This window comes from Haplochromis burtoni, unplaced genomic scaffold (genome assembly GCF_018398535.1).
Source record: "Haplochromis burtoni strain Fernald_Lab_line unplaced genomic scaffold, NCSU_Asbu1 Contig_17, whole genome shotgun sequence".
Taxonomy (NCBI): domain Eukaryota; kingdom Metazoa; phylum Chordata; class Actinopteri; order Cichliformes; family Cichlidae; genus Haplochromis; species Haplochromis burtoni.
The window spans coordinates 739,940-760,423 of NW_024582378.1; the positions used below are offsets into that span (position 1 = coordinate 739,940).

The 20,484-nt window shown below is 41.1% G+C and overlaps 2 protein-coding genes across 5 annotated transcripts in view; one reads left to right on the top strand and one right to left on the bottom strand.

Annotated features, from left to right (window-relative positions):
* klf8 (Kruppel-like factor 8) overlaps positions 1-8,002 on the bottom strand; it is an 87,239-nt gene extending 79,237 nt beyond the window's left edge. Inside the window, exons 1-3 of one of the 4 annotated variants that reach the window (XM_005915997.3) lie at positions 7,979-8,002; positions 6,023-6,145; positions 2,616-2,696 (exon numbers count right to left, since the gene is read on the bottom strand). In XM_005915997.3, coding sequence (XP_005916059.1) covers positions 2,616-2,696; positions 6,023-6,049 — 108 coding nt within the window. In that variant the 5' untranslated portion in view covers positions 6,050-6,145; positions 7,979-8,002. Of the gene's footprint in view, positions 1-2,615; positions 2,697-6,022; positions 6,774-7,492; positions 7,740-7,978 lie in introns of those variants that run through there. The other 3 variants (XM_005915996.2, XM_005915998.3, XM_042218285.1) reach the window with 3 other exon arrangements.
* On the top strand, positions 6,840-19,199 carry rbm41 (RNA binding motif protein 41). The gene is made up of 7 exons (XM_005915995.3): positions 6,840-7,353; positions 11,680-11,796; positions 13,060-13,261; positions 13,700-13,904; positions 16,745-17,262; positions 17,784-17,931; positions 18,947-19,199. Exons 1-7 carry the CDS (start codon positions 7,346-7,348, stop codon positions 19,084-19,086), a joined length of 1,338 nt encoding a protein of 445 aa, XP_005916057.1. The 5' UTR covers positions 6,840-7,345; the 3' UTR covers positions 19,087-19,199.
* The last annotated feature ends 1,285 nt before the right edge of the window (positions 19,200-20,484 follow it).

Below are 20,484 nucleotides of genomic sequence, written 5' to 3' on the forward strand. Positions count from 1 at the left end.
ACCCACATTAAGAGTTCACAAGCTTGTGATCCCCCTAGAACACCAGTATACCTGCTGCACTGGTGTGCATTGATGTAACGTCACTATTGTTATACAGTACCATTTGCCAAGGTGAAACGGCGAGCATAATGGCTTCACATTCCCAGAGATCTATCATGTCCCGTCTCCCTCACCTCACCCTCAACCTCTCACAGCAGATGGCTGCCCCTGCCTAAGACTAGTTCATCCTGTTAAAAGGGAGTTTTTCCTTCCCACTGTCACCAAGTCCTTGCTCATCCAGGGTTGTTTAATTGTTGGAGTTTTCTCTCTGTTCTTGCATAGTCTTTACAATGTAAACCATTTTGAGGCAATTTGGCGCTTAATAAATAAAACTGAGGGAAATGTGTTAACCACTACATGGACTGCTGTTGCCGTTTAACAGTTTGAAAAACTGCAAAGAAGTTTGAAAGAGAAAGATTAAACCAGTAGGTTCTCAGTCATCCAGGTCAGAGTAGACGTAGGAGCTTGTAAATAAAAAAAAGACGACAGGACTTCTTTAAGTTTGTGAAGACCTTTTATCTCTCAATTTAGAAAAGTCCCGTTACCTTCATTTTCAAGCTCTTAAGAATTACGTGTTCGGCATCCGTCAACTGATCTCTCTTGATCTCGTTGCTCTCTGTGTATGCAGATATGTGCCTAGATCATCACATCTCATATCAGTCTGTGCCTCACGATTACCACTATATGGGGGTTCATACTGCTACATTAATTGAGTCCAACGTTAGGCTGTTCATGGGCCCTCGGGAGCCAGTAAAGCTGCCGGCGTTAACGACTTTCCTGGCAGGGACACTAAAGCTGCTCACCAGTTTGTGAATTACACAGCTGGAAAGTTAATAAACAATGACCCAATTATTTACTTTCTCATTGTGTGGCTATCGTACTGCGTGTAATACCAGCCAAAATATCAATATCAGAATTGTTTACTCCCTGAAAATAACATTAATTATTTAGAAATATTCAGTGTGATTCCCAAAAGGCCCCATTTCCTGTTTACATATGGATGTTAAGGAAAAATAAAATGATTCGACTTCATTTCGACGGCCAAACTTTTTGCACAGTATCGTCCGTGTGCAGGCACAGAGGGGGTGACACAACATCCCTGTTCTGAGAAGTTTGCTGAAACTTTGTTCAGCATTGTTAATGATTGCCTACAGTGTGGCATCTGCTCTTTGTTGCACACACACACACACACACACACACACACACACACACACAGGCAGACACACACACACACACACACACACAGACACACACACACACACACACACACACACACACACACACACAGGCAGACTTTGTATTCAAGGGCCCTTTGCTGCTGATGCCCTGCCCAGGAATGTACAGCTGAACCTGCTCTCACATACAGTCCAGCTGATCCAACAGACACATATGTGCACACACACACACACACACATAGTATAAACAATTGAGCATGCCCAGCTATGCCTCTGATGAAGACTCTGAGCAATGCTATCACTTTAACCATGATGGGAGGAAATTGATTTCCTCTCCCACGCTTCAAACACAGCTAACTGGGTCAGAGGTAAAAGCAAAAACAGAAAGCAAGGTGAAGGGGGGCTTTGAAAATGAAAGAACTTGAGAAAACCGATGAGACAACACAACAACAACAACAACAACAACAAAATGCTCATCTATTACAGTTCTCCTAAAAGGGAAAGTTCAAAAGAAAGTGCAGCACTAGGTAAGTTTACAGCTCAGGATGGGGCTGGGGGGATGCCACTAATGTTTACATCCTGTCACACTGTCACGAGCACAAGTTCCTCATCGGGGACACATGCACACTACTTTCTGTGCAATGACACACTTGCTGGTGGTAATTCGATGAAAATAAAACAGTTCCCACATGAAAGCGCTCACAATAAAGTCTGCTGATATTTTTTTTCATGTCTTTGCATAACCAGGTCATGACTTCTGGAGAAAGAATCTGTGCATCACCTCTACAGCTGATATCTCCGAAACTGGGCAATTCGCACCAAAGAAATCAAACTGGAACAACAATACTTCAGGCCATATTTTATTTTCTGAATCACATTTTATCCTTTCACCATAATCAGCCAGTTTCATTTTAACTCCTAATGTGCAAGTCAGTGACGAAGCACCACATAAGCTGAAATGATAACTTTTAACAGTGTAAACAAATGTCTGCTTTGTGATTAATTTCACAATCAACTGCATTAAACTCCTTTAGCTACAGTTCCAAAGAGAGGTACATCTTTGAGATTTCACCGCCACAGAGGAAGGCATGAATTTTATTTTCTGGGTTTGTTTGGAGCAAGCAGAAAAAAAATGTGACAGTTTGCACCAACTGTGAAAAACTTGAAACTGCAAAGAGACTAAAAGGCGAGGCTTGGTGAGGCGAGGCATAGACTCGGGTCTACAAGACCTCTCCACTACAGTTCCAACCGCATAAGTACAGTGCAGAGAAAACCACAGCAACAGGGTACATGAAGGTATGTGAACTTCTCAGCAAACTGACTTTGACCTCAAAAGATCACCTGCCAGTTGCACTGCTGCTTGCAACTTACAAAAAAAAGAAGAAAAAGGAAGAACTATACCTTTTTTGGTAGGTGGGGTACCCTAACAGAGAGACTTCTACTGCTCTGATGTTTGGTTTTAAACATGGTAGCATGTGGCATCTGTAAATACAGGTAGATGCTAATGAAAAACGGTAATTAAAGTACAAACCCTTCAAAAGCATTGCCGTTCCAGTTCCACACTGGCTGCAAAAGTCCTGCAGATTTACTGGATTTGGCAGAAAAAGTGCGTGAGAGCCAAGCTGTTGTACATGTGCTTTTAAAAGAGTCATCGAAACGTGGCACAAGTCATAAAAGTCATTCTCTGTTTAATGGATTCACTCGAGGCTAATTATAATCAGGCAAAGGAGCGGCCGTGACAACACCTCGCTCGGTTTCTTGCAGGCTGAAAGGATCTAATAACTGTTAAAAATGCAGAGATTACACAGAGTCTGAGTTTTGTTTTTAAAAACTGGTCTTTTCAGTCACAAGGCTTCAGACAGATCTATTGGTCTCCACTTTCAGGTAAAAGCAAATCAGTCAAGCTGTTTCCCCTGGAGACAAAAGCACTTTTGACCGTTCATACAATTTTTGTTGTTTTTTTTTATTTAAACAAAGCTGGTCGTGCAGGAATTTATAGTGAAGCTCCATCACGCAAAAGACGGGAAGAGGTGATGCTATAAAATCAAATGTTCTTGCTGTTCACTAAAGAAATGCTGAACTTTAAAAACAGGCAAGAACAAGCCTGTAAAGTTAGATAGAGGCCTCAAACATCCTTCCCATTTAAGGGTATAGTCAACCGGCTAGAAACACTGAGATCATTTCAACTTCCACATCAGCTCCACCGCTCAGAGAAATGTTTGTATAACTACACTTCCCCCTAGCTGCCTTACTCACCCTTCATTTGGCATAAACAGCAGTTATTCTCATTTTTAGAGTCTGCTGATCATTCTAAGAATAAGAGGAAATGCATGCATTGTATGCATATGAGAGATGCAGAGTTTTTTGTGTAGGGGAGGGTATTTGCATAGTAAATACAGTACGTGCTCTATTATCATGAATGCTAGATGCATCGCAGGCCTCACAGAGAAGCACTAGGTGCATAGGTAAGGTTGGCCATTACCTATAGCTGTTAAAGGACTGTAGAAAAAAGATAGCTTTAAACTAACTCATACATGTGTACAGGGTCTCTTACGCTGCAGAACTTCCGTATGTTCTCTCTATGCCTGTTTGGGTTCTGTCCGGCTACTCCGGCTTCCTCCCACAATCCAAATCAAAGTGTATGTTTGATGAATGGAGTGTGAATGGTTGTCTGCCTCTCTGTGTGTGACCTGCCCAGCCCTTACCCTGCCTCTAGCCCCATGGCAGCACCGCTCCTCGATTTGGATAAGCAGAAGAAATTGGATTCTACATCAAACAATCCACTACGCTCTCGTCCATCACATAACGAAACGTTTGCATGTGCTTTGGTGGAAAACTTTGTAGGTGTCTAAGACTGACATCTCTTGATGGCCAATATTGCCACTGTCAACAAATCAAAGCCTGAATCAGGAGGTTGGAGGATGGAGTTCCATCAGCACCAAGACTGGGGTTCACATCCCATTTGGCACTTCTTCTGTTTTTCAATTTTCCATAGGGGACTTTGACATATTCAAATATTCCCTCCATCCAGCTTCTGTTTATTCAATTCAACACATAGAGACAGACAACCATTCACACCTATGGGCAATCATCACAAGAATCCCCAGTTAACCTGACCTAACATTCTACTACAAATGATCGGAAACGCACTAAGAAGCTGTTTGTCAGCTACCATTAAACACAAAGGAGAACACTACTCACTGCTGGGTGTTGGACCTGTAAACTGAGTGCGCCCCAGCTCCTATTACAAAAACTGCAGAAATATGCAAAGTGAATGGATTAACTGTGCAAACACCACAATGTAAAGGTAGCATCGCGCAGTCAATTTAAAGCAGATCTGATGGGTGGCAACATCTGGAGAATAGCCAAATACTTCCAAGTAAAGGAGGATTTTCAGGCTAAAATATGTATCCCTTCTCTTCACTTTTGCTTTCACCCTGTAGTTAAGCTTAAGCACAGAAATTGAATATTAACCCTGCAGACTTCACCCCAAAAGTGGATTTAGTTTTTTGTTTTGTTTGTTTTTTAGATTGCAGTGTTTTATGAAACGAAGTGAAATACAGTCCACTTTAGGTGCATGCCTAAGCCAAAAAAAAGGGGGCGACACAACTGGCTTCATGCCTTTGTGTGTGCACATAAGCTAAAAAGTGTCTACTTCACAACTTCCTATTACATAGTAAATAATCTGTTCCAGATTGGTTGCCAGCCTTCATAATAACTGTCATTTAATCAATGAACCAATCATCTCCTGGATGACTTCTTCTGGTTTCCAGCATTGCAAATTCAACATCGTCCAGCACTGAAAAACAACAGCTGTATTTCACACAGTCCTCCACCTGCCACCCCCACCCTCTCCACGCTAACACGGGATGTGATGTCATAGGCGTTTCACTACACATAAGCTGAAATTGAATTGATGAACTGATGCCAGTGTGTGATCTGGCATCTGCTGCACTGTACGCTGCATGTCACCATTGGTCGGTCATGCAGATCCACAGATCAAAGTTCACTGCTTTATCAGGAAACCTGAAAGTGCTGCACCAAACTGTGGCTGGGGCTTCATCACCTATCTACCCAGCCAGCCATCAAACAAACAAACAAACAAACAAACAGATCTGAAGCTGCAGTGATGATATACTCCACACGCCAAGTTTCATTTAGTTTCGACCAGCACCGCCATCCTGACTGACACTCAAAACGAACGCCGCTGAAGCGCAGAGGGTAACATCTCGGCAGCAGGAGTCCGGTGCAGAGTTAAGCTGGAGGCAGTGCACCTGGCTGCTTTCCCAGAGTTGTGTTTGAAAAGAGGCTGCTGGCCCTTTAAAAGCTAAGATGGTGTCCTGCAAGCTGCATTTGCTGCCTTCCGTTTCCTTCCTGCCTTTCAGAGATCACAGAGCATTCAAAATTGAACCTGAACTAACCTGGCGCACAGAGGGAAAGCCAGATACACAGGACACACACAAACACACACACAAGGAGGATTTTGTTTTCCTTTTTCTGCATTAGAATTAGAGGACTCTCGGAATGATGTTATTGCAATGCAATGAGGTCGCTGTTACAAAACTCTTCCACTAATTTGCAAAATAAACTGCCTGCAAGGACACACTTGTGACTGTTATAGAAGCACAGGCTATATTCGCTCACTGACAGTCATATTTTTGGCTCATGTTGGGTTGACAATGTCAACTCTGCTTGTGTACAGGCAGATCACCCACACAGGTAGATGTTTCTTCTTCTTTTTCTTCTTCTTATTTTTATTTTTTTTAATTCCTCCACTGACCAGGGCAAAGCCAATAACGTGCACTTACTTTCTTGTTACGGGTCTCCGTGTGCATCTCGGTTGCCGGAGCGGTGCAGCGGCGGAGGGGTGGAGCAGCAGGAGCAGGAGGGGGTCGGTCGGGGCTTTGGGTGTAGCTCTATCTGAATCAGAACTGTCAGGGAGAGAGAGGAGGGCTTTTTTGGGGGTGCTAGTTTTCCACCTTTACAGTCAAATATTTCGGGATATAGGAACACGATCCCTGCCTCTTCCAGTGTTTCTTTTCAGTTCATATCCGCGGCGTCGAAGGCTCCCTGTGCTTTTACCCCCCCAAAAAACAAAAAAAAAAACAGCCAGTCTCTCTGTGTCTCTCCCTCTCTCTCTCTGTCGGCGTGTTGTTGCCGTGTATTCAAGGGCTGGGCTCTCTCTCTCTGCCTTTTCCTCCTCCGCCTCTCCCTGCTTGTGACCCCACCCTGCGTCCCCACCCCTCATCTCTCTGTCAGTCAGGAGCTGCGCAGCCCTGCAGCCCTGCAGAGGAGCGGGGCCGCTCTGCCGGCGACCCGACACCGGCAGCGGGCGGGCGGGCAGTGCAAGAGGAGCTGCTGCAGAAGCACCAGCGCACAAATGCAAAGAGAGAGGCGTGGAGGTGTGGGGGGCTTTAATTGCATCTACCAGCACTGCTCTCCACATTACCTCCTCTCCCATGCACCAATGCTGTGCTGCAGCAGCTTATTGCCCACGGATGATGATGAAGAGAAACACCCATGTCACCTTACTGACGTCACCCAGCAAGCTAATTGAGGACACTTAAGCTGGGCGGGGAGGGTGGGGGCGTTAGGAAATGTATCGAGGCTTTGCAGCATTCGGTTTAATAAATGTGACACCGTGCACAGCCAAGATGGAAGGAGGAGAGGCACAGCCAGTTCGGGTGAAAGATGTAGTCATAACCACACCCTCGGTAATAGAGAGGGGTGTGGCAAGTGCGAGGGCGTTATTATTTTTTTATTTTCTTTTTCTTCAATAGGGATTTTGCACAAAGGAAAAAATGTAGTCTGCATGTCAAGACTGATGAGGATTTGCATATTGAGCGCAAAACGGAGCCAAATAATGCAGAGGAGATGTGCAGTGTGTAATGTGCAGTCTAAGAACCTCAGGCTTTTTAGTAATCCCGGTTTTGCATTAAAAATGTTCTTGCTGGGGGGGTTCTCCGCAAATACCCATAATTTGGGGTTAGGTTAATATCACACATAGGTGCGATACGCTGTCTTTATTAATTCCCACAACTGTAAACATGAAAACAGTGCTAACAGTTTAGTTTCTGTTGGACTACATTTCCCATGATTCCACACCGGAACTGACAATTCTGCCAGGAAACATGAGGAGGTAAACAAAACTTTCAGTTATCCTTGTTGTATATTACTCATTTCAAACATTTGTGCCACTTGAATCAAACACGTTGGGTTTTAGACCCCGGTCAACGACGCTGTAAGGAAAAAAATAACAATGTAAATCCGTTACGTACCTTTTACGTCTACCTCAGGATGTTGTCATGGAGATAGCAGCTAAACTCATGTAGCGTTAGCTCATCTGTCAGGCTAGCAGCTTTACAAACTACTTTTACATGTTTATTCAGCACTTCTGTAGATTACTGTTAAGCACGGACCGTCTCCCGTCTCGTGGGAGAGTCTTCCGTTACCTTCGATCTGGATAATGTTAAAAGAAATTTTTAAAAAATAACAGAAATACGTTAGCGTCATCTCCTGCACACCAAAAGCAAGGTGAGGTTGTATTTTGGCTTCCTCTGTAGGTGGGATAGCATTGGGCTTTTTCAGAGCAACCACTCATGTTGTATTCATACAAATGCACCGTGAACAAAAGCACAAATAAAGTATGATTATGTACCTTATAAATTCAAAAACTGATAAATATCTAAATAAAAATAAGCAGAATTCTTTGCACTGGAGAAGCATGCCCTACAGAGTTTACTAGTTAACGTGGGCTAATTTACCTGGGGCTGAAATCACGCTGTACAACAGTGCGGGGAAAAAGGTGTGCAACTGCTCCGAGGTCTGTTTTCTGTCGTTTGGTGGGTGTGTCAGGAGGGCTACCCAATGAGGAGTAACCAGGACGGACAGGATTAGGAATGCGTGTGTCACAGAGACAGGTCAGGTTGAGCAGCTTGGAGACATGGCATAGTCTGGACGTGAGCAGAGGAGGGATAGTGGATATAATGGACAAAGGATGATGAAGATGGAGCTTCCTGGCAGGGGGAAAATAAGATGACTGCAGAAAGGATTTATGGATGTAGTGAAGGAGGACATGCAGAGGGCCGACGTGACGGAGGAGGAATAGGATTAATAGATGAGATGGAGGCTGTGGTGAAAGTGTTCAAATATTCCAAAAACCTACCTTCTGGTTCTTTTCCCATTCACATTACCTTACCCTGAACGTGTGTGCGTGTATTCTTCAGGTAATGTGATAGACATAGAGATGTTCACAAGTAGCAGATTTGTGTTGCATCAGGGTCGTTCCGTCTCAAATCATCAGATTTTTAGATCATTTTCTGCTCGACCAGCTCCAATTAATTTGACATATATGTTGAGTTCTGTGAAATTTTAGCTTCAGTATTAAATACCTTCATAGATATTTATTTTTAAAGAGGCCTATCCATCCACTTCTTTTTGCACTTTTGCATTTGAGCGTGAATATCTCAAAAACTAAAGCCTGAAATTTTTTCTGGCCTTTCTTACTTAATACAGGATCTGCTTTATGGTGGATCGAAAATACAGTAAGGAGAGGTAACAGGAGCAGCAGTATATCAGATCATTTAAATGTGTGCAGGAGATGCAGAAGAGAGTGGAAAAACACAAACACCATAGTTTCCATTTAAATAAACATGTATAAATCCATGTTCACCGGGTGCAACATCCAAGCTAACGCGTATGTAAGTCTATACGTTTAATAGATGTGAAAAGGTCACTGTACAAGTAGACTTTGATGTTTCTTCACATCCAGCTGTTGTCTAAGGAGGTTGTAAAGAGAATGGCTGGACTTCTTTAAGTTTTGTGAAAACGTTTCACCTCTAATACAAGAGGCTTCTTCAAACTGTGGAGAGTCCCAGGTATATGAATCCTAGAGAGGGTTGTCCGTCAAGAGGGTTGTTGACCCACTATTAATCATGTGCCTCATCACATGAGCCAAGGTGATACCACTGTAAAACTTTGCCTCACCCTATTATGTCACTTATTGAGGTCACCAGACGCAACATGTGAGTGGGGGTTGAGATGCCTGGGAAGGAATCTCAAGACTACATCGTAAGTTGTGGAACTGAAGTAGACATCTTCCCAAAACGTAAAGAAGTCCAGTCGCTTTCTTTCCAGGCTCCTTAGACTCCCATGACTTAGAGGAATGAGACATACACCCAGGTGTTGTTGAGATTCTGGCATCTAGAGATAAGGCATTTGTGGGAAGTAGGCAGAGCTGTTTGACAAACTGTAGGCTGTAGTGGGTGTTTTAGGCTACCTGGCTAAGGACGCTTAGTTTTGGGTGAAATAGACATTATAAATGATAGACACAATGAAGTCAACTCAGACGTGCCTTAAACCTTTATTCTGTTTAATGCGCAACAGAACAAAAGACTTCCAGTCCTGTAGAAGTTAAGAGAAAACTGGCTTGTGCTCTCGTTCTCTTTGACCTCAGTGAACACTTTCCTGATGACCTGATGATTGGCTGAGTCACTAGTTTTGATCAATGTTTAATAGAATAATAAGATCTTTTTGTGAATTTTGGTCTTTTTAAGAGTCAGAAAGGATGAATGTCCAGTATGTGTTCGTAATTTAGTGAGGATGCAGTTTTTCCAAACGCACCCTCAATCCTCACGCGTGGTCTCAAAACACCAAGACGTCGACAGCAAAAACACGCACCTCAAGGCTTCTGAACGAGACTTCACTAACCAATGGGTGATTTCATGTTTGCAACATAAATTGCATGTGGCTCATGCAAGCTATCTCCAGTCTATATTTAAGTCATAATTTTTGCCTGAAACTTCTTGAAGATGTTTTTTTGAGAAAAGAGTCTTATGTGTTATCCAATAATCCAGTACTACATCTTTAAAACAAATTTTATAGAATGAAATCTAATAATGATGCACCAGTGCTCAAATGAGCATTGATGGTAAGGAATATGTGTGCCCATGTTTGTCTCCTAGCTAAAAAAATCAAGAAGATGATATGCCAGAGAATTGAACTGGCACGTTTACTCAAAGCAAAACAGTACTTTTTCATTCAAAATTGTAAGATTATTTCTTTAACCTTAAAACAAGTCCCACAGTCCTTCAGTGCTGCAGACAACCCCAGAGTCTGGGACAAGCAGTAGATATGACAGTGTGACCTCCTGCAGGGCATCTACATACATATATCAGTGCATATTGCAAAAACCTACTGCAAGCTTGCGTAATATTCTGTGTTTTGTGAAGATTTATAATTCCAAACGAATTCTGGCACTTGATAAAAGCATTTATAATGTAGGGATAGGCACTCCAAGACAGTATTTACTTTACAATAATTTACCAAGTAAATTGTTTAATTATTTGCTGAAAAAAGCAGGTATTTATTGGTAATAGAGGTAGGGATTTTTCAAAAACACAATGACAAAAAAACATATATGCGTCTGCTGTCGGCCAGATTCTCAATTTAATAGAAAAATACCAATCAGCATCAGCAGTCTCTAATGTCCATATAATACAGCCATGTTTATTGAATTCACAAATCTGCAATGGCCTGGTATAATTGCTCATATTAAATCATTTAGATCATTTTTCTAGCAAAAATACCCATTATCGCTAATGTGAGGACTTTCTCTGATTCTCTGTGTTTGTATCTTCCTTCAGTACTGTGGGGTTTTCATCTCTTAGCAGTTGTAAATAGAGCAGGGCGATATGACCAAAAATATTTATCACGACATACATTTGAAAATTTGCGATAACGATATAACTGACGATATAATTGACACTAGACAAATTTATATTTATATTATATTATAAGGGGCACGGTCGATTTTCAGAAAAATCAAAGGATCGATTTTAAGTGTGCCGTATTTTCCAAAAAACACGGTAATAACGACGGCCCGCTAGCATGCTCTACCAAAGATAGTGCTTTGTTGTGTATGACGGATGAAAGCTAAACCAGTTCCACACCACTGAAGTTTTTGCATTTTTACAAACCAATTCTGGTTCATCCGTTTCATTTAACAATCCGCTTTCGCCCTGCTCATTCTCCGTCGCCGCCATGCTTTTTCCGCCATGTGTGTATGAAAACAAAGGCACTGCGCATGCGCGTTTTACCCATATTCTATCGCGATATTTCATTTTCTTATCGTTGCCCAACATTATACCGGTATTACTGTCAACTATGGCCCAGCACCAGTTGTAAGCAGGTGATCTGAGGTCATTTTTCACAATGTTGTTAATTTTATTTTGAGAATTCCGGGAAGCTAAAATAAATACAGATGTTATTACTGTTGTTTGCATCAGATGTGGTTTAGTGATTTCAGGCACTTTTTCTAGAAAGCCGTACTACTTGACACCTCCAACTTGATTCAGTCTTGTGAACTTAGTTGTGGCCTTTTTAGCCAGTTTTAAAAGGTATATCTCTTTTATATCAGCATCCAGTGAGTCTCTGAACTGCTGTGTGTCTGTGTTAAATTTGTCAGAGTGACCCGGCGACCCTGTGAGGATGGCCCGCTGCTGGAAGAGCAGGAGACCGAGGGCCAGCGGCAGCTGCATGGCCTCTTGCTGCAGCAGCTCCACACTGACGTCGACATTGAACGGTCAGAACAGGAGAAAGCATTATACATGATGTCTGCATAACGTTGAGGCACAGTGCAAAATTTAGAGTCCAGTATGGTGAAATATCACATCATGTACACAAACTTCAATGTTTGTCCCTAATGTCATGTAGATTTTCTTTCAGTTCTGCAGATATTCAGTGAACTGAGGACAAGTAGTAGATATGACACCTCATCTACATCTACCACACTGTGACCTCCTGCAGTGCATTAGCATCTACAAAAATGCTGTATAGCAATATATTCTGCAAAAACAGACACTATGCACTCACTGAAAGGTACCCTCCAAAAATTAAAAAAATAAAGATAAATACAACAACAATAACAATAATAATAATAATAAATGCATAAGATAAATATACATATTCAGACTTTCAAACACATGATCAGATATTCATTCCTGCATACACACGTTAGAAGAACAAGAGCCAAAAATAATCTTTCACCCTTTCAAACCTACAGAAATAAGTTTTTAGGCATAAAAAATCAAAGATCAAAAGATTCAGTAGACCTGATGAGCTGTGGAAGTCTGTTTCAAAATTTAGGAGATACAACTTGAAAAGTTTGATCACCTCTTGATTTAAATGGCAAGAAGTTTAAATGCAGTAGTTTAGTGCTTTGTATATGTGTTCCCCACTTTTCAACCTTTGCAATGTTGGAATTGCACTCAGTTTCATTGTATGTGTTAGATGTTACAGTGAATTAAAGATATTCTATTCTAAAGTAATATTGACATAAAATCCATAAATTGTCTTTTAATTCAGCTCAGTTTTAAATCTAATACTGATATCATTTATTGGTCAAACTGAAGTCAGATCTGCTTGATATATATTTAGTTTTGGCGAGCTTGTGGTTTACCTCTCGCTGGATAAAATTCATGTCACACAGTTATAATATATAAACATTAAAGCGAGAGAATCAGACCTGTTTTTGTGTTACTCAGTGGGAGGACAAAGCCATGCCGTTTCAATTGTACTGAACGCTCTGTGCTTTATAAAAGAAAAATCCCACACTCTTCTTACTGTGAGGTGCTTCGAACAAAAGCGTCAGATGCTGTGTCATGTTATCCTCACTGTCCCACAGAGCAGCACAGCCCTCGGGGCTACAGAAACACACACAGTCTTTTCTCTTTCTAAAACATCTGAAGCCGCCATGTGACCTTTAAACCAGAGTCTCAGATAAGGCTACAGCTGCTTTTCCAGAGCTTAGTTTTGATCTCGTTCTGAAATCATTTTTGTCTAACAGATGTGTAGCCAAGAGGCAGTGCTTCGCCCCAGCGGCGCTTTATCGGCCGTTTGGGGAGCAGGCAGCAGGAGTGAAGAGCCTCTCCCAGTTCCAGGCCCTGCAGGATGGGGAGAAGGAACTGGCCAGCCTGCGGGAGCTGGGCCTGAATGACACCGAGATCCAGCTGTGGCAGAGCAGAGATGCACCAGAGACAGCAGAGAAGGTAAAACATCCCCGGAGGACAGAGAGGCGGCTCCAAACAGCAGAGGCTGGGTTTGTCTTGTGGTGTGGAGTGTTTCCACACCACAAGACATGTTGTGAGTCCATTATACAACTGTGTCAAAGACTTTTCGGAAAAAGTGTCCAAAACCTTTTTTTTTTTGGGAAACCTGGGTAAACGAGATAGTAGAGTTTCTCCAACATGATCATGTATTTAAGTTTTTACTGGTTAATGCGTAACTTAAATCTCAGAGACTTTGAGGTTTTTCCTTATGAATTTGTGGGGATCTTTTCACTAATTTCATCTCAGAGTATGCACAATTTTTTTTATTGCATCAATGTAAGAGTTTCTCGAAAGTTTTGAGGGATTATTTTTAGAGAAAAACACTCAAGCAAGGCTAATGCACATGTCCTTTACATGAATGCCTTTCTTCCCACACAGTCCCACGGTGTGTGTGCAGCTCCAGGTGCAAAGGAAGAGCGCCTGCAGGCAATTAAAGACAAAATCGCCGCCCGGATGGAGCTTCTGTCCCGCCCACAACGTTTTGCGTCCAGCCGGCCGCTGTCACGCCGGGAGATGGAGATTGAACAAGCCCTGTTTCATGGGAATGACCGCCTGGGTTTCCTCACAGCGCTCTATCATCGAGGTACAGAGTTGTTGGTGAAAAAGAAGTCAAAACTCAAATATTACACTTTAGAGTCTTGATCGAGAGCATTACAGCAGTTTGAAAGAGTTGCCGGATTAGGGATTGTATGATTTTGACCTTATGGGCCATAAATGATACCTTTAACACAGCTTCAGTTCTGTTTTAGAAGTGACTAGTTGTGGTTTCTTTGCGGAACTGATAGTAAGGAAGCTCCAGTGTTGACCTCTCATCTGAGAGGCTACAGCTGCTTTCACTTTGAAAATTATTAAATTATATTTAATAATTTAATTTAATTTAATATTTAATAATTATATTAATTAATAAACTGGAACGGTACGGGTTCAGGGGGGTTGTACTGCAATGGGTGAAAAATTATTTAAGTGACAGGAAACAATTTGTGAAGCTGGGTGCCCATTCTTCATCATGCTTGGACATTGCTTGTGGTGTTCCACAAGGCTCTGTACTGGGTCCAAAATTATTTATTATTTATATAAATGATATTTGTAAGGCATCTGATATATTAAAATTAGTATTATTTGCAGATGACACAAATATTTTTTGTTCTGGGGGGAATCTAAAGGAGCTGCTGGATACAATTACTTCAGAAATGTGCAAAATTAAAAAATGGTTTAACAGGAACAAACTATCGCTAAATCTAAGTAAAACTAAAATTATCTTATTTGGGAATTCCCTTAGAAATGCACAAGTGCAGATTCATGTAGATGGTGTGGAAATTGAAAGAGTACTTGAACATAAGTTTCTTGGTGTGATTATAGATGATAAATTAAACTGGAAGTCTCATATAAATCATATACATAACAAAATTTCAAGAAGTGTCTCAATCTTGAGTAAAGTAAAACACATTCTGGACCACAAAGCACTCCACATTCTCTATTGTTCCCTGATTGCACCGTATTTGAATTACTGTGCAGAGGTTTGGGGCAATACTTACAAATGTTCGCTATCATCAATCTTTATATTACAAAAAAGGGCCATAAGGATAATCCATAAAACTGGTTACAGAGATCATACAAATCCACTATTCTTAAAATCAAAAATTCTAAAATTCACAGAGCTGGTTCATTTTCTCACAGCACAAATTATATATAAAGCAATAAATAACCTGCTTCCTGACAATATTCTAAAAATGTTTTCTAAAAGGCAACGGGGATACAATTTGAGGGGGGAATTAAATTTAAAACATCCTCGTATCCGTACAACATTAAAAAGTTTTTGCATCTCTGTGTGTGGAGTGAAGCTGTGGAACAGACTAAGTAAAGATATGAAGCAATGTCCAAGCATGGCGCAGTTTAAAAAGCGGTTTAAGGATATGGTTTTTACAGGGTACAGGGAAAAGGTAGAGATTTGATAGGGTGTTCTTGTCCAATATTTTCATGATGTGTATATGTGCGTATGTGTGTATATATGTATGTACGGATAGATAGAAACATATATGTATATATATATATAAAAAAAAAATTACACATAACATATAATGTAATTGCAAGGAGGTATTTCTGTAGTCTATTGATACTAGATAGTGGAAAAGGGGTGGGATTAAATAAGCTTATGCTTCTTCCTGCTCCTTTTTGAACATGAACGCTATTTGGAGTTGTGGTTGCTCGTTTTCCTTTTGTTTTGCTTTGTTCATTTGTCTCTTTTAATTCTATTTTGTTGTACTTTTTCAACATGTTCAAAATAAAGATTCAATCAATCAATCAATCAATCAATCAATATTTAAAAAGTGAACCCTTCCTTATTTTGAGCCATAAATATACTTTTACAGCAATGAGGTCATTGTTTGTACAAGCTGAAACTTCAGGCGGCTCTAAAGATGTCACTTCAGGCAGTTTTTTTCTACTATTAGGTCTATATCATGTAAAAAAAAAAAAAGCAGATATCCCCAATCTAAACATTTGAAGCACACAAGCCCCGCCCACATGCCGTTCAAAGGGCAGCCATTCAGGAGAAGAAAGTTTGAAGTAACCATCAAAATTAACCGCTATTGACTTACAAGTGTGTACTCTTAGCAGAGAAAAATTGATGAGCATTATCAGCCTTGCTGGCTCTGATTCCTGCTCTGCCATATGGGGTCCCACAAGGCTCAATTTTAGGGCCACTGCTTTTTGCACTTCTTCTTTTTGGATTCATTCTTAGAAAGCATGGGATCTATTTTCACTGCTATGCTGATGATACTCAGATCTATGTACTGTTAAAGTGGAAGGATGGCTTTTCAATTAAAATACATCTTGTAGGTCTTGATGACATGAAGTCTGGCTTTTTTGAGGTAAGGAGCTTGGCAAAGATAAAACCTATCCATTCTAGGCAGCATTTGGAGACAGTAACCATTTGACATCTCGACTGGATTACTTTGGACAAAGCCAGTCTTCCCTCTTATGTCTTCGCTTAGTTAAAAAAGCTGCATCGTGCCTTTTGCTTTACATGTAAATAAAGGTACATAGCACCTGTTCTGGCCTCACACCATTGGTTGTCTGTGCTCTTTAGAGTTAGTTTCAGAGTTCTCGTATTTGTCTTTAAATCCTTAAATGGTCTTTTCTGAGCTGCTTTACCTCTACACTCCTGTCCAAGCTCTCAGGTCATATGACCCGTTGCTCCTACATGTACAGAAGTCTAAGCAGGAGTTCAGAGGGGACAGTTACCTAAGTTGTCCATTTTGAAACACATTTATCTTCCCCATCCTTTGACCCAGCATGAGACAATAATTGTACTTGTTTTTACCGTAGTACGGTATGGTATTTCAAAATGTAAAAGAAATCTGCAGTCATCTGTCATAATTGTGTCATGTCAGGAAAGTGTAACCTGTGTTGTTTCCATCACAGATGAAGATAAGAAGGAGAACCAACAGGGGGCGTCATCCTCTGACCCACTGGACTCTGTCTATAGAGAAGTTCTCAGGGAGCAGGAGGTGAAACAAGCTTCACAACACAAATCTGAGGGAGAACCGACAGGAGCACCACACACAGCTGAATCTGACCAATCACAAAACCAACAGACAGACAGAAATCAATCGAGAGACGCTTCTGACAGTCCGTCAGACCTGCAGGCTGGAAACAGTCGCTCATCCGTCCAGACAGACTCATTTTCAGACACCTCAGATCAGCAGCATGTTGAAAACAGACCAGAGCATCTGCGACTGGCTCCTCCGAGACAGATTAATATAAGCCAGCCAATCAGCAGCTTGTGCGGAACAGCAAAGGTGGGGCCAAGCAGACCACTGACTGTGACAGGGGAGATTGAGACAATCACAGATGAAGAAATCCTAAAGAACCGGGAATCAGAAGAAGGGATCCGGAGCATTCCAAGGTTCCGAAACTACCAGCCGGGGAAACCCTCCAAGGTCTCAGCAGCTACCTTTGTAAACCTCACACTTTCACGATGATCCTGAAAGATCAGTTCCTTTATCTTTAGGGCAGCCGTGGCACCAAATGATTATTTCCACAGTTTCTGCTCTCAGCACTTCCCAGATTGTTGTTTCTATCTAACATAAAGGCATTACATCATCTGAAAGTGTGCACATCCACCTCTGCGTGTGGTGTATTTATTCCCTTTTCCCCATAAGGATAACATTAAAGGCACAGTGAAGCTGTATGTTGGCTGCACAGTAGCGCTGCTAAAATGACACATTAAAATGGAACAAATCATCTCACAGCAATTAACAACCTTTAAGATGTGCAGGTTGAGAGGCACTCACTTGTAAATTGAGCTTGATGATAATTGTTGTATACTGTAATTATAGTTTCCTGCGAGCACATCCAAGCTGCAGCTGGAAACAGAGGGCCACATCCTGGTATCATCAGATATACTTTCAACACGACACCAGCTGACCAGCTTCACTGTGCTTTCTCTCTCTTTGTGTAGGTCCTGTGTGTGAAGAACCTGAGCCCACAGGCGTCAGTGGCCCAGCTGGTGGCGCTGTTCTCCAGATTTGAGAGGACGGACAGGCCCCCGGTGCTTTACCGGGTGCTGACTGGGAGGATGAAGGGTCAGGCTTTCATCACTCTGCCAGGTGAGAAAGATAAGAGGGTGAGAGTCGGGTGGTCTGAGGGCACAATTATCTGCAATACAGCTAGGTGTGCAGCAGGGGGCGTTCAAGGAGATAGCACTCAATGAACGGGACTGCTAAAGTAATTCTTTACACTAGTTTCTACACAAAAAAACTACATGTTGTTTCAGTTTTTGCAAGTGTAGCATCGCAAATGAGTCTGCGCCCAAAATGCTGACATTCTGCTAAAGCATGATTGGTCCAGCTGGTTTTTACCAAAAAATCCAATTTGTTGATGGGACCACCTCAATGGCTGAAAGAGGGGCATGTTAAACAGCATGTTAACAAGTATGCTTACAGCCTATGGATGGACTTTCTCCGCTCCACTGAAGGGGAATGGGGGTTTTTATGACTCGTCCACCTGGATATTAGAGTTAGGGGCATGGCTGCTTTGTCTGTGAGGCGTTAGAGTGTGTTATTGTTTGTTGGGCCTCCCCTTATGCTTACTAAAGAAACCTCTTTTATTCTCACTATGGATGGCACCTGGCACAAACAGTAACTAGGCGTTAGAGGCGTAGTTAAACCACAACAGAAACCTCCCTGTGTGTAAAAGAGCAGGTGGTTGTGTAGTGGTTGAAGGGGATTGGTATCAGGAGGCTCCTGCTCCAAATTCTCTGCTGCTACTGGTGGCTTCATTTCTGAAATCAAAATGGCGGAAGCCACGAAAGCAGCTCGTGGTGCTATGGCGTGCCTAGGCTTAACAGAAAAGTCTTTTACTACAATCAACATCAATCCATGCACATTCTGTCTAGAAAAAACAAAAACATGATAAATTGATGAAAATTGGCCACAAGAAAACCTTACAGAGATTCAAAACACATACATTACATTTGTTCTGCAGCTCCACGGGGGTCCTTTCATTCCAGACTCTCCCCTCATGAAACCGGAAATCCAGAGAGTGGGAGTTGTTATTTTCCTTATTTAGTTTTTTGGTTCTTTCCTTGGGGTGTTACTTGGCGTGTTTCTTTTTCTTTGGCAGATGCTGAAACGGCCCAGAATGCCTTGCAGTTAGTCCACAGATACCGGTTGCTTGGGAAACCTTTGGTGGTCGAATTTGGCCGTGAACGACAGGAAGAGGAGAAACAGAAGGAGAAGGAAGGGCAGGAGGAGAAGAAATAAATAAACACAAGAAAAATGTTTTTTATGTAAATTAGACTGTTGTGAATGGCTGAAACTAATGTCACAGTGTACTTATTTTTTGTGGATATAAAGTTGGATTCGTTGGCTTATTATTATTATCAGCAGTGTGTCATTTATTTTGATAATTAACGTATTTAAATGATCCAGAATCTTAAAGCATCCAGTAACACAAATCTGTTTCTCGGGAAAAGCTTTTTGTTTTTCGAGTCAGCTCAAGCATCTGATTCATGTCACACGAAGAGACTTCACATGAACTTGTTTCATATATAAAAACGCCCTTCATCATTTCACATCATTACTGTATCTACTTTAGAGTTTATCAAATGTTCTCTTTCTAGATTATTTAAAGCAATAATTATTTTATGACTTGTAGCAAGATTTTTTTGAAATGTCTTTTTTTGTTGTGAAACTAACTGAGCAAGCAGTCCTAGTCGATGCACACAATCCACAGTTTTCAGCTTGTATACATTTTCTTACAGCTGCTTTATTTTCCACTGCAGTTTAACACGCAGGGCTTCTGTGAAGGTTTCATTAGTGGTTTAGGTGTGAGTTTACTGCTATTCCATATGTGGGCACTAGATGGAGCCATTCGGTCATTAAGGTTAAGAGAAGTTGACTGGATATGAAGTGGCAGCTTTTTGAGAGACTAAAAACTAAAATCAAGGTTGAAAAAAAAACATTTTTTGTTAACTTAAATAAAAGTAAAAACTAGACTTTAGAAATTATTTTATGAAACTAACAAAAATAAAAGAAATAAGCAGGAAACAATAGTTTTACTCTCTGTCACAGCCAGCATGTGGTATGTTTACTTTGGGGTGCTATATTGGACACTTTTTTGCACTCTTCTGAACATCTAAAAGCATTCCCCTGACAGATAATAAAAAAGGAAACTAATTTAAACTAAACATTTTTTGTTTGTTCTTGTTCTCATCTTGTTAGTGTGCAGCAGCTCTAAGCTGCACTTCCTTTGCTGTTAAGCCAAAAGTAAGTTTGCAGGCACTCCTATGGAGTAAAACATTTCACTTTTTAAGACCAAATTACTGTAAGTTCTAATAGTTTGAATTCAATGATATTTTAATTTCATATAAGTACAATAAAATATAAACAACAGAAAGTACATTATGTGGAGGGGTTCTTCATATTAAACTCCAGTTAACCTGATGATTTATGTCACATTACAAATATAAGATTCATTTTTGGTAGCTGAATGAACCCAATCAATCCTTTTTTTGTTTCTCTTAGTAAACCGACACATTATGATTATGTTCTTTCTCATGCTGTATTGGTCGGTCAGCTGGTATCTTCAGTATATTTATTTGGTTACTGTAGAGCACTGTTGAGTAATTCCTTAGTTCTTGGATCATAAAATGTTCTCTG

What these genes read in the sequence shown, in the direction of transcription:
- rbm41 (XM_005915995.3), top strand. An exon ending in ACTGACGTCGACATTGAACG is followed by an intron (nt 11,797 to 13,059) that starts GTCAGAACAGGA and finishes TTTGTCTAACAG; the next exon opens with ATGTGTAGCCAAGAGGCAGT. An exon ending in CACAGCGCTCTATCATCGAG is followed by an intron (nt 13,905 to 16,744) that starts GTACAGAGTTGT and finishes TTTCCATCACAG; the next exon opens with ATGAAGATAAGAAGGAGAAC.